At 49.4% G+C, this 16241-nt stretch overlaps 1 protein-coding gene and 1 long non-coding RNA gene across 4 annotated transcripts in view; one reads left to right on the top strand and one right to left on the bottom strand.

Moving 5' to 3' along the window:
- Nucleotides 1-3473: 3473 nt before the first annotated feature.
- Nucleotides 3474-16241, top strand: part of LOC310828243 — a 66264-nt gene continuing 53496 nt past the window's right edge. Inside the window, exon 1 of one of the 2 annotated variants that reach the window (XR_014556773.1) lies at nucleotides 3474-3672. This is a non-coding gene — a long non-coding RNA (uncharacterized lncRNA). Of the gene's footprint in view, nucleotides 3673-13063; nucleotides 13276-16241 lie in introns of those variants that run through there. The other variant, XR_014556774.1, reaches the window with a different exon arrangement.
- DLX6 (distal-less homeobox 6) lies at nucleotides 5350-11116 on the bottom strand. Of its 2 annotated transcripts, XM_083705388.1 has the most exons (4): nucleotides 10384-11116; nucleotides 8271-8464; nucleotides 6739-6889; nucleotides 5986-6083 (listed from the first exon to the last, which is right to left on the bottom strand). In XM_083705388.1, the coding sequence occupies exons 1-3, from the start codon at nucleotides 10961-10963 to the stop codon at nucleotides 6755-6757; spliced, it is 909 nt and encodes a 302-aa protein (XP_083561514.1). In that variant the 5' UTR covers nucleotides 10964-11116; the 3' UTR covers nucleotides 5986-6083; nucleotides 6739-6754. The 2 variants fall into 2 exon arrangements, with proteins under 2 accessions (XP_083561513.1, XP_083561514.1); XM_083705387.1 differs by lacking the exon at nucleotides 6739-6889 and having other exon boundaries at nucleotides 5350-6083.

The raw sequence follows: 16241 nt of genomic DNA, 5'->3' as shown, positions 1-16241 counted from the left end.
CAACCCAGGCTCTCTCTCTCTCTCTCTTTCTCGCTCTTTCCCCCCTCCCCCTCCCGATTTTGATTTGATCGCTCCCGTTCACATTTCACTTTTGTATTTCTCCCCCCCTCTTCCTCTATCATTACTCATTGAGTGCCCCGTGAAATTACAATCGTACATTTTCAGCTCAGCAACCCATTTGTAGTGGAGGAGAGAAGGAGGAGAGAGAAAAAGAGAGAGAGAGAGGTCTAAATAATGGCCGAATTAGCCCTACTGGACAGTTTCAGATGTAACACTCTGTAATAATTATATTGCAGGCTGGATTAGGATGCTATTATCATAATCTGGACGTTTACAATTATCTGTAATTTGCAAAGATGCGCCAGGTCTTGATTACAGCGGTGTTTTTTTTTTATCAAGCTAACCATCACTAAACAGTGACAGTAATAACAGCTAATTTTGCTGGCAATATAAGAGGTGCTGGGGTGTGCAAACAATTTCACACCTGGATATGCTCAGTCAACCAAGAATATAGAGAAAGAGCTTCTGCCCTGAGACTCAGAAAAATATTCTCCTCTGCTTCTCTCTCCACTATAGATTTCCTTAGACCCTCATCTCTGCTTAACAGGTTTTGCACGGGGGTAAGTTTTTTTTTGTTCGGTTTTAAACCTCCTCGACTGCTGCCGCATATCCCATCAGCTGTACCTCTTCACGTTTTAATGATGGTTACTTTTATTATTATTATTTTTATTGCAAAAAAGAAAGAAAGAAAAAGAAAAGAAAAAGGAAACCCTGATCATTCTAATTTCTCGATTTTCCTTACTTAGACCTTTCGATAAGGGAGTTTACACGGACGCACATTTATTTACTTGTTTGTTTGTTTGCCTGCTTTTATTGTAGCTTTTATTGGGGGGGCGCTCTGCGGTTTGGGTGGGCGGCTCAGGATTCCCACATTTTCAGTGACTCACGTAGAGGTTCAGAATAAGGGGGGGTGTATATTGGAAGGGGGTGTTGTCTCGAAAACGAACCGGTGAACGTGTGTTGGGGGGGGGGTTGGACTCGCTATGTTGTCAACATCAGTGAAGTGCCATTTGGGAACTCCCGGTTGAGAATGACAAAGAAATACTCCATGGTGTTTTCCCTTCGAAATCTGGGTTTCCATGTTTAATGCAGAGTCGTCCCATTGCTTGAAAGTGGTCTGATTCACTGTGTTAGCTGGTGTGCGTGTGTGCTCCATCTTCCCTAAGTCTGAATGGATATTGCACGCTTACTTACAAGTAAATCCCATTCATGGGACGTTTCGGAGCAGACAAGTAAAGAATAGGGCTGTGAAACCCCCTTCGGGATTTCCCCTAGGTAAATGTTCTTAAAAGCAAGTGTGTCCCCCCCCCTTTTTTTGTTTTTAAGAGGGGTATGTCGATTACAGCTTAGCTAGACACCCAGCCCAGCAATCAGGCTGCCGAAATACCGATTCTACTTTCCGCTCCTACTTTATCCGAGACACACCAAACTGGGAAAGAAATCCCATGTATTTCAATGGCGCACCGCCCTGCTTCTACTTTGGCCTCCTCTGCGAGCCTTTTCAGGGTCTCATCTCGCAAAGCAACCCGTTCATTCTAATGCAGCTGAGAATCGGATGTGTGTTGCGGGGGGGGGGAGTGAGGGAGTTAAAATCCAGGTTGCTTGAACAGACTGGAGAACCTCTTCTCGGTTTAAAGGGGCTGTAAATTTGGCCTGGCTGAGTTCCGCCAGTTTCTTTCCCTGTTCTACTTCAGAACATTTACACACACACAAACAAACAAACACTCCAGTTCTGCGTGGGTTGTTTATTGCTTTTGAGGCTCCGCTTCCTCAGGAACAATCCGGATCTACACGGGCCTTTTGGCTTGGATTTCAATGGAAGAGGGATTATGCCAACGCACAAGCCAGTGCGCGCGCCCCATATTACCTCCCCAGGTACCCCTTCCTCTTTATCTGAAAGTGGGACCATTATTATTAGAAATGTGAGGAATTTACGGGTCTGGGGGTGTCCTCTGTTTAGCTGCAAAGAGTTTTCTGGTGAAGCCCTAAAAGGAACCCCTTTTTGAGAAGCCTTCTCAAATCTGGCACAATTGTCCCACTCTTATCTATAGATGACGCTGTTTCTCGAGCGCCTCGGCCTCGGCGTCCCTCGCCCTCAGCAGCAGACAGGTAAACCTTTCTGGCTCCCCAGCTAGCCGCCAGCCAGGCCCTTCCTGCAAGCACCTTCCACGATCCCTGCTTTATCTAAACGTCCCTTGAAAAACGAGCAAATCGTCCTTCCGGCTTTTAACACACACAGGGCGCGCGCGATTCCTTATACACTGCTCAGAGGAAGTCGGAGAGAACCGATTGTCCCAATCCTGAAAGTCAGTCCCATTTGAAAGCGGTGGAACTGACTTCTGAGTAGAGCCCGCTAGAGGATTGCGCTGCTACACAACAGACAGAAGAATGGGGAGGGGGAAGACGAGACAGATGAGGACCCTTCTCATCAACTCCCACCAAGAACCGGATTTTGATGGTAGACTAAAAGTGGACCAAGCCCTCGAGATCTAGTGAAATGGGAGGAACTAACCCGTGAAAGGTTAACATGTCATCCTGGATGCACTGCTCGTGTGTATGGGGGTGGGGAGTTTGAGAGATGTATGTGTGCTGTGCAGGGTGATGCGTAAGGCCGGATAAATAAAACAAGCCCCTCCAGTTAAGCCAACATACTAGAAATTCAGCGGATTTCAATCTGCCGTCCAAGATACTCAAAATCACGACAGCTCTGTCCCTGATTTCATCAGCGTGAGCCCTGCCATCCTCTAACTCTGCCCTGATCCTGAACATATTTACTCCCTTGGCACTGAAGGCCGCATTCATCTCAATGGTACTCACTTCCCAGGAAGCGTTGCTGAGAACTGGGATCTGCATCCTATCTGACGGGCTTTGTGGCTTCGCTCGCAGCATCCCCATTTTTCCTGTGGTTCCACTGGTTTGGGGAGGATTCTCCTTCATCAGAAAGTCTTGGGGGCTCTTCCTACAAAGGGAAGGGGCTACCCCTCGGTTTAAATGTATGATAGCTTTCTCACTCCCTAACACGAATCTGAATAATTCAGTGAACCCCACAACCAGCTGTACCTCAGAAGCCTCTTCCATTCTTCATAGCATTATAATTTTGGTTAATTTTCAATTTTAGGTCCTACGTCTCTGCAATTTGTGTATGAATAACAGAATAATTTCCCTCTTTTGTTTCGCCTTTCCTGTTCCTGAATCTAAATAAAGATGGCTTTTTAGTATTAAAAGTGGAAGAAAATTACAGGTAATTATCTTTGACGGTAAAAACGCTGTAATCAGCGGGCTACATGAAAAATTACTCTAATTATGGCTGCATTTAAGAGAATGGGGGGAAAAACCTTCTTATGGATAAAAACCTTAAATTGTCCCCAATGTCTGCCTCAAATTGGATGGCACTGCAGCTGGGGGCTTTGTTCACAATTGATCCTGGGGAGAGCTGAACCCAAAGTTTCACAGTGGGAACGAGGAGGGGGGGGGAAAGAAAAGAAAACATTTTTTCCTCCTAATGTAACAATGCGAATGGTAGAAAATGACAAGACTTGATCGGTTTTAAGCCATTCTGAAGACTGACTGAGCGTGGAAGTTGCTCAACAAAAAACCGGCGCTGGTATATTGGTAAGTAGTCTTGGCTTTTGTGTCTAATTATAGTGACTGTCCTTTTGCACGACTGTATGTAGCTGTCATTATACGGAGCACTCTGAGGATCTCCATTGACTTCTGATAAATGGCTCAGTGGTTTCAAGGTTCATAATTTGAAGGATGCCCAGGGCTCTAGCCATTAATTCTCGCAGTATGGGGCATCCTGCTTGTGTGACGAAAGGGGCTTTTCGTGGTGCATGATTTCTCGCCTTTGCACCACCCTAAGAAGGATATGATTCGTCCTGGACTCGGCAATGGGGACCAGGGAGCGCTGAGAGAGAGAGAGAGACCTGGGGAACATTATTACGCAGCGCTAGGTAGTCTGTTTGGCGGAGGAGTGTGTGAGAGAGCTGGTGGGGTTGCGGGGGGGGGGGGTGAGAGACCATCACCCTCTGCCACCTACAAAAGCAGGCAACCTCTTGACTTTTTGCCAAATCTTCCAAAAGGCAGTTCGAGGGCAGCTTTCACGCCGCCAGGGTTGAAAACGGAAAAGAAAATTCCGCGGGATTCTGGAAATCCAAGAATTCTCTCTGCGTGGCAGAGAATCCGGAGGGGACCCAAGTCGATTAAGAGGAAGCCAGTTTGATGCTGTTGGTTTCAGAGGGTGCAAATTGGCTTGCAGATCCAAAGCAAGTCTCCTTTGCACAAAATAATTTTTACTGGTTAGCCGGGCAGATAGGTAGGTCGCAAAACAGATGCGATGTTACGACTGGTGCCCGCGCGTGTGTTATGTCATAAGCATCTATCTAGCGACTGGCGTGATACATCTATGGCATAGATAACTACATGGGCACACATCTCTGACCATTACTATATTATATTATATTCTGTCTGTATAAATCTTAGGCAGGCAGGCCATGCAGAACACGTCTACTCTAGAGCAGCCCTGCTAAAGTCAGTGGTACTCTGTATGTGAACTAAAGGAGGCTTGCTATCCTAAGCACGATTACTGAGGACTGTTCCGCCGAGTAATAAATCTCAAACGACTGCATTTAGGATTTAAATCGTGGGTGGTTCCTGGGAAGGCGGGGGAAGATAACCTTTCCAAAGCTGTAGAGTAACGCAGGACTCTCTTGACATTTTGTGGCTTTTACTCTATATATGAAAGGAGACAAAACATACAAAGTATATATACAACTAAAATTCAACAATATGTACAACAAGGTTGCTGGGTAGGCAGCTGAGAGACCGAGAGAGAGAAAGAGAGAGCTGCCAGCCAGGGAGGGAGGGCAGGTGGGTGAAAGAGATTTTAGCCTCAGGGTGGGGTGCGGTTTTGTTTTCTTTTGGGGTTTGTTTGGGGGTTTTTTGTATGTATGTTACTCCCCCCCCCCAATCTCTTTCTCCTGCGGCAATAATACATAGGGGGTGGGAAGTTTTCTTCTGCAAGCTCCACCGAAATGAATGAGGGCACAGCTCCAATTCATTACGGGAGGGGGCATGCGCAGGAGAACTTCTGGTCAGTTTTCAGGTGCTTCCTTAGTTTCAAGTGACTTATGGATGTGGGAGAGAATATAGTGGATTCGCCCTCACAGCTGCCGGTTCCACTCCGAGAAAGCATGCAGATTTTACTTCGTTGAAGTGTCCTAATTAAACTAGAAAAAAAGTTTTTCCGCCCGCCCGCCCCCGCCCCAAACGGTATTATCTTCTCCCTTAAAAAAAAAAAATCCCTTTCTCCGCCCCTCCCTTTCCAATCTTTTTGTTGTTGTTGTCAATCTCGGTTTAGTGAATAAAAATAGGATCGCTTCTTTTTCATTGAATAAGTTTTGTTATTTTTGTCGTGTGCTGTTGTTTTAAAGTTGCTGCGTGGACTTGGTGGGAAAAGTCTGTAAATTTTTTTTGCTTTTCGACTTGTACTCCCAGAGAGGTTTGGTGCCTCCAAGTCCCAAAGGAAATATCCCAAAGAGGAGCATCTGACGTGGGCCAGGACGCAAATGGTCTCTTTCTGCTCAAGATCAATCGCTGAGGTTTAAAGAGAAGGCGAAGGCGAAGCCGCCCCAAGTCTGTCTTCCTTTGCCACACACTCCAGATTCACCCAGCGCCCCGCGAGCTGCGCTGCTCCCCCCACCCCCGCCCAGCTTGGCAAGGCCGCGCTGGAGACAGCGGCTCCTCCGGCGAGCTGTTTCTCTTGGCCCCGTTCACATCATTTGTGGTCTCTGCATTGTGTCTTGATGTGGAGAAGAGTACCAGTGAGAATAACCAGGCATGTAGCTATTGGGAGGCATATTGACTCCTTTGGCAGAGGCTGAAACGTCCCAGACAGGAGGCAAACCTGGAGACCGCGGAGACAGGGTGGCAGAGCCCGGCAGGGGGTCGCTCTCGTGAGGGTTGCCGCCTTGCTTCAGCAGTTTCTTGAACTTGGAGCGCTTGTTCTGGAACCAGATCTTCACCTGCAACCGAAAGGCAGAAGGCATGAGAGGTCTGCTGGGGGAGGAGGGGTGGGGTGAGGTGGGGGACTTAAGGCAAATAGACAGTTTCAAATCCATCCATGTATCTATATCTGTCTGTCTATCCAAGCTTCCTTCCTTCTTCTCCCTCCGTGGCATGAACTTCATGATCTCCCCTCCCCGCTTCCATGGCCATTGTTTCAATCACCCACAATTAGGACTTGCCTAAGTAAACTGCGCTGAGACTGTTTGGAAAGGCCATTTCCTTCTGGGAGGACAGTTACAATGCGTGAGTCTCGTTCATTTTTCCTTCTTCACGCGTCCATTGAGGGCAACCTACGTAGACTGAGAACCTGCGTGCGTGTATGGATATGATACCCATCGCCGGCCTATATAATGTATTACTGCATAATTGTCAAGACACGGCTACAGTTTTAGGACCCCGAGTGGGGAGGGGAACCAGGGCAGAGGAGGCAATCTATCCTACCCATAGCCTCCCTCTGTATTATGAGACCTCCCCTCCACCCCCCGTCCTTTTGGAGAGGGCCACAACGCTAAAGCCCTGAGCCATCACCGGCGCCATTGATCTCGATGGGACCGAGGCGAGATCCTAACCACACATACTCAGAAGTTTTTCACCGAAATCAGTTGGACTTACTTCCAAGTAAATGTGCTTAGGAAGGGGTGCCACTTCCACTTTTACGAGTTTTAAGATCAGGCTCTAAAACCGTCTGCAGCTGCACCTTCAAGGGGGGTCTAAATTGGCTTAAATCCCAAAACGCGTCAGTTTTGTTGGATTCCAGCTTGGCCTACAAAGAAGTAATACGTGAGTCAAAAGAAAAAGGAAGAGAGAGAGAGCAGCCCAATTCGTAGAGTGAGGGTGGGGGTGGGGGGGGAGAGGAGAGGAGAGGGCCAGTAGAGTAGATCTATTTCCCTGAGCAAGGTGGTGATCTGTAGCTTATCGCGGAAATCATCCCAGTGGCGTAAAACCAACAAAACTGAGCCTTACATACATTGAAAATTTAATAAAACAAAAACAGTAGATGAAAGTTTAAAAGAAGAAAACAAAAAAAGAAGCAGCAGTAGCAGCAGCAGCAGCAACAAGAACAACAAGCCTTCTGCAGCAATGTAAGAGAGCTAGGTGTCATTCTAATAAGAGCGTTTTGCAAACATCCCAGCTGGGAAGGTGACAGTGTCCTTTCTCTGTACCACACTTTACGTGCTCTAAAAGCTCGGATTGCCATTAAATATGTGTGGTGGTGGTGATATGCTGCTCTTTAAAGACACCTCCTGTCTTCTTTTGCCTTCAAGGTCGCCGCTATATCACAATAAGGCACCAAATCCAAAATGCCCCTCTTTGCCTACATTCCTGGCAACCCCCAGCGGATCAAATGAACATGGTTTATCCCTGTTGTTTTTGTTATTTTCTGTCCGGAAGATTACAAACTGCCACAAAAAATGTTTGGTTTTTTAAATTATTATTCCTTTCTGCATTCATGAATTCAAATCAATCGTTTTCCTTCCAACCTCGTGTGTCATTCAGGTTTAAATCTGCAGGGAAAGCCAGAACGCACCAACCACATTTAACTGTGGCTTAACTCGCTCTAATTTTGTACACGCTTCCCTTTGATCGTCAGCTCTATCATCACCTTTTGTACATTTCGCCTAAGGGCAAGCACTGAATTTCAGTTACTCATCCAGGATAATTTACTATTGAATATTACTAGGGAAGGTGCGCTTTCTTCGGGCCTAGAGACTGTGCACCGTATTTTCATAGATTTCCATTTCTATCAGCAAAGGATGGGGAGGAGGTTTCTCTGGGCCCCCAACAACCTTTTTTGTTTTATGTATAAATTTATTTCCACCTCAGTGCTTATTATCCCCTTCAGATTTGGGCTGTAACTAAGTAGGTGCATGCCCAGATTCTGGAGTGGTGAACTCAAACCTTTCTCAATGCACCATCAAAACAGACTGAATTTGAAAAAATAATAATAATAGAGAGAATGATATTTCACCAACGCATACTTGGCCATGTTTTTGCAGTCCACCGACCTGGGTAGCTGAGCTTCGCTTTTATTCCTAGCCTTTGGCCAATGGAAATAGTGATTTGTCTGCTTGATTTTGGCCTGGCCTGGCCTTCTCTCGGAGCCCAGGATCTCAGGGATCTCGCTGGACTTCCCCGGGAATTACCTGTGTCTGAGTTAGTCCTAATGATGCCGCCAGCTCTGCTCTCTCGGGAAGCGCCAGGTACTGGGTCTGCTGGAAGCGGTGGTTTAAAGCCTGCAGCTGGAGACTCGAGTAAATGGTTCGGGGCTTCCGGATCTTCTTCCCTTTCCCATTAAATCTTATCTCCCCGTTTTCGATAACTGTGGTTTTCTGTTGATCTGCAATAAAAAGAAAGCACATTTGAAGGGGGATGTCCAGCACAGCGAAGCCCTTCTATGAGACACCCCGGGTTTTGTTTTGGGTGCTTTTCATGTTGGGGAGGTGGGGGTGGGGTGGGAAATCAGAGACAAAGCCAATTCCGTGCCATTACTAACAGAGTAGAAAATGCACGGGGTGATACATAAGAAGGTCAGGCCGCCGACAAATCCTCCAGGCAACCTTCTGTGGCGGATGATTCACTTTGACCTGCTAGATCTACCCGCTTTCCTGACAGTTTTGCTACCCAGGCGTGCTAGGAAATTCATGACGCTCTCTTAATACAAGCAGTACTTCGCTCAAACAGAAACTACTGCTATTTCCAGAAATTCCCTGGCCCATGTCAAAACTGCTTCTTTTTAACCGAGAACCTGAAATGCACCCTGTTGCCTAGTTTGTGGCCACTGCATTGATCTCTCTTACCAAGACCTGTCGTCGTTTTTTACACACAAAGACGCGCGCAGAGTTCATGCTACCTGAGCGTCTCATTTAATATTGGAATGTGTTCGAACTGCACACACAATTTGCATCTCCTAAATAGGAATCTATCTCCAATCTCAGCATTTTCTCAAGGAATAAGCAAACAAGCAGGGTAGCATTTCTGCTTCGGATCTGTAGACGTATCTCCACAGCCAACGTGCAGGTGCAAATGATTTTAGGAAGGGACGCGGAGCTGCGTCTTCCCTCGGCGACTTGCCATTTGTTTCTCGAGACGTTTACTGCAGATTAGCCATCCGATGGGTGCACGGACGGGATTTATAATGTCATTCTAGGCGCAGTGGCGGTGGGCTAAAGATGTGTTAAAATCGCGCAGGCAAAAAAAACAACACACCACACACCTCTCCTCTGTAGTATATGCCCAACACAACACGACACAGGAGTCACCAGCGTCTGACCTGGCTCTCTCGGGCGCTATCCCTGCTTTAGACTCTCTTTTCTCTCTCTCTGATCACCCTGCGTCAAAAGCAACAAAGAGGGAATAATCGTGGCAGAGCAATTCCTTCCCCAAAGAAGCCTGCAGTGCTTTGGCAGTAGCCCGCCGTAGCAGGAGATGGGCTACGGCCCGGGCGCTCTTTCTAAGCGCATTTCTTCGTCGTGCACAGACCACCGTCGTGGAGAGGGCATCCGCGGGCTAGGCAAACAACATCCTAGGAAGAAGCAAAACCACTCCTGTTCCTCTGGACGGCTAAATTATCGCAGAAGAAAGCCAGCACGGTCTTCGCTTAAGGTTTTCAATCCACACAGTCCATGGGCAGCTTCCAAGTGGAGGGCAGCGCCTCGGAGTCCCCGAAACACGACACACGTGCCTGAGCATCCCCACGCGCGTCGGCCGGCGGCCTGCGTCCAGGCACGCGTGTGGATGGATCCCAGAGGGAAACTCAGGATCCGGAGCACGCAAAGGGAAGGCAGGAAAGAGTTGCCGAAATCCGAGCCACGCTTACAGGAAAGCAAGTCCTCTGGAAGCGAATTGTTGTTGTTATTTTTTTTGGGGGGGGGTGTTACCCTCCCAATGAAACCTGCACGGGATCGGGGTGAGGAGATGTCATATCAAACAGAGATCTGAGCGGGAGAGAGCCAAGGGATCCCCATGCAAAGTAGCAACACCTCCCCCCTCGCCTAAGAAATCTTGCGTATTGATTTGTAAACTTACTTCCGAGGGAAGGTTAAAAGTGGCGAGAGAAGGAGGAAGAAGAGGCAGGCGATGGAGGGAAAGCGAGGGAAGTGCAGCAGGAAAAGGAGACAAAGGGAGAGGAAGGGCATGCGGGAAAGAGAGACAAAGGAAGCCGGGAGCCAGCGGGCCGGCCGCGGGGGCTCGGCCCGGGCATCTCCGCGCCCGTCTCGTGGGAACGCTCCGTCACGCGTTGCCTCCCGTGTCACCCACCTGCGTCGTCCGGCCTCGCCGTCCCGCCCGCGCCTCCTCCTCCTCCTCCTCCGCCTCCTCCTCCGCCGCCGCCGGCGTGGTAGGGCTGCAGGTAGGGGCTGTGCTGCGCGTGGCTCACGTAGGGGTAGGCGGCGGCGGCGGCGGCGGCTGCGGCCAGCGAGCGGTGGCTGTACGAGTTGGCGGCGGCGGCGGCGGGGCCGGCCGGGTAGGGCGCGGCGTGGTGGTGGTGGTGGTGGTGATGGTGGTGCGGGTGCTGGTGGTGCGGGTGCGAGTGCGAGGCGGGCGCCGCCGAGTGCAGGCAGTGCAGCGGGTAGTGCGCGCCAGCCATGGCCGCCGCCGGCGAGCTCTGCTGCTGCTGCTGCTGCTGTTGCTGCTGCTGCGCCGAGTGCGAAGAGCCGCCGCCGCCGCCGGGCGCCTGAGCCCCTGGAGGAGGCGGCGGCTGAGGCGGCGGCGGCTGAGGCGGCTGCTGAGGCGCCGGCGGCGGAGGCGGCTGCTGCTGCTGCTGCCCGAACTCCATGAAGGCGGATTTGGACGAGTCCGGCGCCTCCAGCCCGTCAGCCATCGTAGTCATGGTCATCATCCAAGTTGGGCAGCCAGCGACGAGCGCCTCAGCCCGGCTACTCGGCGTCGTCGTCGTCGTCGTCGCCCCCCTCGCGCTCCCGCCACCTTCGAGGGAGCCTATTAGCCTGCGCCGGGCGGGAATTAGCGACGGGGCTCGCGCGCTATTCCCCCCCCCCCCGGCGCGCTTTTCCTTCTTCTTCTTCTTTAGCGAAAGCTGAGGGGGGGGAGAAAGAGAGAGAGAGAGGTGGGAGAGGGGGGAAAGAGAGAGGGGGAGAAAGAGAGAGAGAGAGAAAGAGAAAGAGAGAGAGAGAGAGAGCAATAGGGGGAGAGGGGCCTTGTTAACTGAGGGAGGGGTGGAGGGGAGGAGTGTGAGAGGCGCTGGGGAGGGAGAGAGAGAGAGGGAAAAGGAAGGAGGAGGAGGGGGGCCCGAAAGAGAGAGAGAAAGAAAGAGAACGGCAGACTTAGTCCTTCCCGGGGCTTTTTCCCTCACGCTTCTTCTTTCCCTCCATTTGGGGGCTTTTGCTTTTTTTATATATACCTCAGACACACACGTTCCCTCTTTCTCTCTCGCACCCTCCCCTTCTCTCTCCCTCTCTCCGGTTGGGGTTTGTTATTAGGTTTTTGGTTTGGTAATTTCTTTCCCCCTCATTAAGGGGGGTGGAACCTTGAGGGAGTTTAAGGCAAAAGCAGAGAGAGAGAGAGAGAGAGAGAGAGAGAGATAACCCCCTTTCTTTTTAAGGTGGATTCTCTTTCATAAAGTTGTGCTTCTGCTTTTCGACTTGAGGCAGCAGGGGGAGGGGAAGGCGCACAACAACACACAACAACAGCGGGAGCGGGAAGAGGGGGGGCGAGGTGGAAAGAGAGAAAACGCCACAAGTCGAATGGTTGGTCTCCAAAGGGCAGCGCCTCCCCATTGGTCACTCCGCCCGTGACGTCACCCAGCCCGGGCACTTCTACTGGCGTCAGCGCGAGCCCACCTTCTGCACAACTTCAGAGCTCGCAGCGAGCGAGAAGCAGCCAGCTAGCTAGCTAGGCAGGCGCTTGGGGTGCATGTGTGTGTGCGCGCGGGCGTGTTTTGCGCCGCACACAACCACAACAAAGCTGCGCTCTAAAGTAGCACCCTCGCTTTTACAAAGCCAAGCACCCTTCCAATGAGCTATGGGGGGGGGTTCCCAATTAAAAAGAAGAATGTGCATTTATTTTCCGTACTGTCGTTGCATCGCAGGCTATCGCTGCCTCGCACGTGTCGGTTAGGATTCACAACAACACTGTGCAGCCTTGGCATTCAGAGCCAAAGCGGTGCCCAGTAAAGAACTGTAAATTATGGTCTAGAATCCTGGATGGTAACTCAGAGTTCTTCTGGACAAAATTAGCAGGGTTCCTTCCTGAGTGATGCAATGTGCCCAGGGGAAGGATTCATTTAAAACACACAAACACCCACTACGCGCGCGCGCGCGAACTCGTTTTTCGGAGCGCTGTCCTTGGATCAGTACAATAGTGTCTGCTTTTTCAGCATCCTGCTCCGAGGGCGAATCCTCAGAGATCTGTCAGTAATACATTTCCCCCCCTATTGAAAACAGAAGCTCCTGTAATGCTTTCAAATATATGCAAATGAGACATGCGGTTAGTGGTTTGGCAAATCTTGATTGCAATATAAACTACCCGAGGAAAAGTGCCTTCACCCTAAATTTGCCTTTCGATTACAATTCCAGTTGATTTTATTTTATTGTCAACATTGTTAATGATAAAAATAGAGTCGCTTCGCAGTTATTTTTACTTTCCGAAAGGAGGCAATTAGACTTCTAATCAGGAATACACAAAAAGGAGAGAGAGAAAAATCTCCCATGATTAACTGCACTACTTTGTTCAAATTGCAGCTATAAAATTCAGAACAATTTGCCTGTAATGATTATGGACTGGGTTTATTTTGGGAGGTGGAATAAAAGTGGATATAGCATAAATTATCCTCTAATTATACACCAGTGTCGCCTCAATTATCCTCTTATCAAAATGGTTGTCTAACTGCCGCATTTAGTTTCAATTCTCTCCCATTTTTTTCTATAAAAAGAACCTCATACCTTGTTATTATTAATCCATTTATTATTTGCTAGGGGATTTATAACAGAACATCCAGGTGGTATCGCCACATCTCTCGCAAAGATGGACTGGGGAAAGACATTAAGTTGGAACCAACACGCCAGCGGATCTATCTCGTTCTCGTTCTGGGGGACAAGTCAGCCTGTGCATTCTTTTTTTAGGCAAAAAAAAAATCTGTCGTCCACTGAGCAGGGAAACATTAGGATCTTTGGAGATTTACGGAAGAGGAGTCAGGTAGGGGGGGAAAAACCAGACCGCTTTCAAGGGTGGGGGAGAGAAGAAGCTAGAGAAAGTTGGAGAGGCTGATAAACCTGCCGGCTTTCCCTACATCGGCAACTTTTCTCCTGGAGGTGGGGGGGGGGGGGAATTTATCCAGACCAAGGGGACGTGTGATATGACATTGCTACGAGATTTGTTTGTTGCAGATCTGGCAAGTATTTATTTTAAAAAAATAAGGCCTGGCATTGAGAAGGATCAAGAAGAGGTTCTCTCTCTCTCTCTCTCTCTCTCTCTCTCTCTCTCTCTCTTTCTCCCTCTCCTTCCCCCCTCCCCCCCACCGCCTTCCTTCTCGCCAGGTCATGACAAACCTTAAGCAAATAGTTGGCTCTTAAGAATCCCACGGATCTTGCCATTTTGCGCGTTGCGCTTTGCGTTCAAAAGGTTTGGTTGCGCTTTGAGATGGGTAAGGCAGAGAGATCACCGCTCTGTTGTTGGGTAACTTGTTCACGGGACAGGGAGTGTGTGCGGTAGGGTGGGGGGGAATGTGTGCCTCTTTCAGAGATGATGGGCTCTTTTCCCCCTCCCCCCTCTTTCTCGGCGTTTAACTCCTGGAGCCTCTGGAGTCGGTTCAGTAACTCTGAATGCAGCTCTAAGTGTCTTGCCTTGTTCGCGGAGTTCTTAACAAGAGTCATACTCCGACACTCGAATAGGGTAACCCGAGACGGGCATTTACAAATCTCCAATGCCCTTTTTTAAAAAAAATAAAATAAAAAATGTTCCTAGTCCTATGGAAGAACTGGGGTGGTGGTGGAGAGAAAGAGAGAGGGGGCTATGGAGTGGCGCGATTTTTAATATTTAAGAGAGCTGAGCGAAGGTCCAACTAGCGTTCTGCTGCCAGTTTCCTGAGAGACTTTCTTCCTAGGGTGTAACTAACGCGCAGGTAGATTTGGCAGGTTTATTGCTTTATACCCTCCAGCTTCTTGTTAACAACCGTCGGGGAAGCGGTTTTCTGCAGGTGCCAAGAACAGTCGCGTTTCTCTTTTGCTTTTCGGAAAACACTGGGGAGTGGAGAGAGGACTAGGTTAGGGAGAGTTTCTGTTGTCGGTGTTATTTATTTTTCTTTCTCACTCTCTCTCTGAAAAGCTCTGCCCGGTGCGTTTCTAGGATGGCAATTCCTATGCACGCTTACCTGAGGGTAAGTCCGCATTTGAACTCACTGGCAATGAATTCGGAGTGAACTCGCACAGGATCCGTCTGTGCCCTTATATGTGTTTGTGGTCTGCCACACGAACCTCTGTTAAAGCAGATGATATGAGAATGAAATCGTCAAGCGGTTTTATTTTCAAGGAAATAAAATCAGGAGAGAAACGCGCGCGCGTGCAGCGGGGCGGGGGAAGAGGCTGCGAGATCCATAAGCCCCTCACCAGGCAAATATGTTGATGGGTAAACTGCCCCCCCCCTATTTCTTTGAGAGTTTGTGATATCCAAGGGAACGAATCCCTATATAGAAATGTGTATAGAATTATCGTTTGTATCCATCTATTCATTCGCCTCTTTTGAATGGGAACCTTTCTGTATTTGTTCTAAAATGCTCGGCAAGATGTATATCCTTTATCTGTTCTGTTCCATCACTGACGTAACAGACACATACACGCGCTATGCACACACATACACATAGTAAGGTGATCTCTTTTATTGGTCCAACTCTGTTGATATAGAAATACGCCAACTTCTAAGCTACACACCAGGCGGAAGAACTCGGTGCAGCTCGAAAGGTTGCATACCCACCCACCTGCGGTGGAATTGCCCCAAATACAAGATATCATTCTACCTATGTTGCTATCCCTGTTCTGAGCTTCTTCGGCACCCAGACTACAGCATCAAGGTGTCGAGGCACACCTAGCATGGTTGTGAGCACGAATCTCTTACCTCAAAGCAGACCGGTTGCTATTATTTTGGCTCTGTTGATGTTTCGGTTCTCTTGTTAACATTACGCAGCTCTACCTATAGACAAACACAACTCTTGGCAAAATCTGCCTGGCGATTTTTAATACATCCGCACAGGTGGCGCCGACCTCTCTTTAATGTGTCTAGGATGGATGGATAAATGATAGAGCGACAAACTCCCCGAACGATTTTTCTCACCGGGGTTTTCCTCTTGCCACCCCTAACTGGTTGAACTCCCCGGGTCTCATCCTGGCAATTGCTCCATTATCCAAATCCATCAGGCTGGCGGTAACTTTCCGAGGCTCCCATTGGCTGGTGTGAATGGCTCTTGACTTCGAGGAGCCTCGCTGCTGCTCGTAAATATTTATTGTTTTCAGGATCCTGTTGGGAAAGAGGCCCTCACACCTTTAGGGAGCGGCGCTTGGGGGGACGCAGCTAAAATGTGCCTCCTGCCCGTTTCGAACTTCAATTCCCCTAGCCTGTGTGGGAGATCTCTTGCTGCTGATCTCCCCAGCCACCCTCGGATCGATCCCTTAGTCCCCTCTTCCCACAGGGTGCCAGTTCTCCAGCGGAGAAGGAAGGGCGAGGCCTATCCCGGAGGGATACCTGGTTCAACCTCTCGTTACCTTCCAGGGAGGGTGCGGAGGAAGCCCCTGGGGAATCTGAAGGCGAGGTCGTTCTCGGGGAGAAGTGGCGGTAGGTGGAGCTGTCCTCGCTAGTCCCGAAGTTGAGGAACCCGGGGCCTAGCTGTGGAGGGGGGGGGTGAAGTAGTGACAGCGAGGGGTGGTTTCCCCCCTCCCCTCCTTCTTCACCCACATGGAAAACCGCGATTTTTCCACAAAAGACGCACGCTGTGCATTTATGGCCTATACAGAAAGCAACGTTTCCCTGTTACTTCTTATCTCCTCCTCCCCCCACCCCGTTCCTTAATTTCCGTCTTTCTGTTTTAGCCAGATCCGAAGGGAAACGTTTCGGTTTAGCAGGCCAGAATGTAAAGGGGCCGGAAGGATAATCCGAAGCCGAGAGATCCTCTG

This window comes from Podarcis gaigeae (genome assembly GCF_964106915.1).
Source record: "Podarcis gaigeae genome assembly, chromosome: 12".
Lineage (NCBI taxonomy): Eukaryota > Metazoa > Chordata > Lepidosauria > Squamata > Lacertidae > Podarcis > Podarcis gaigeae.
The sequence above is the reverse complement of the archived record's forward strand: the minus strand, read 5'-3'. Positions and strand labels throughout refer to the sequence as shown.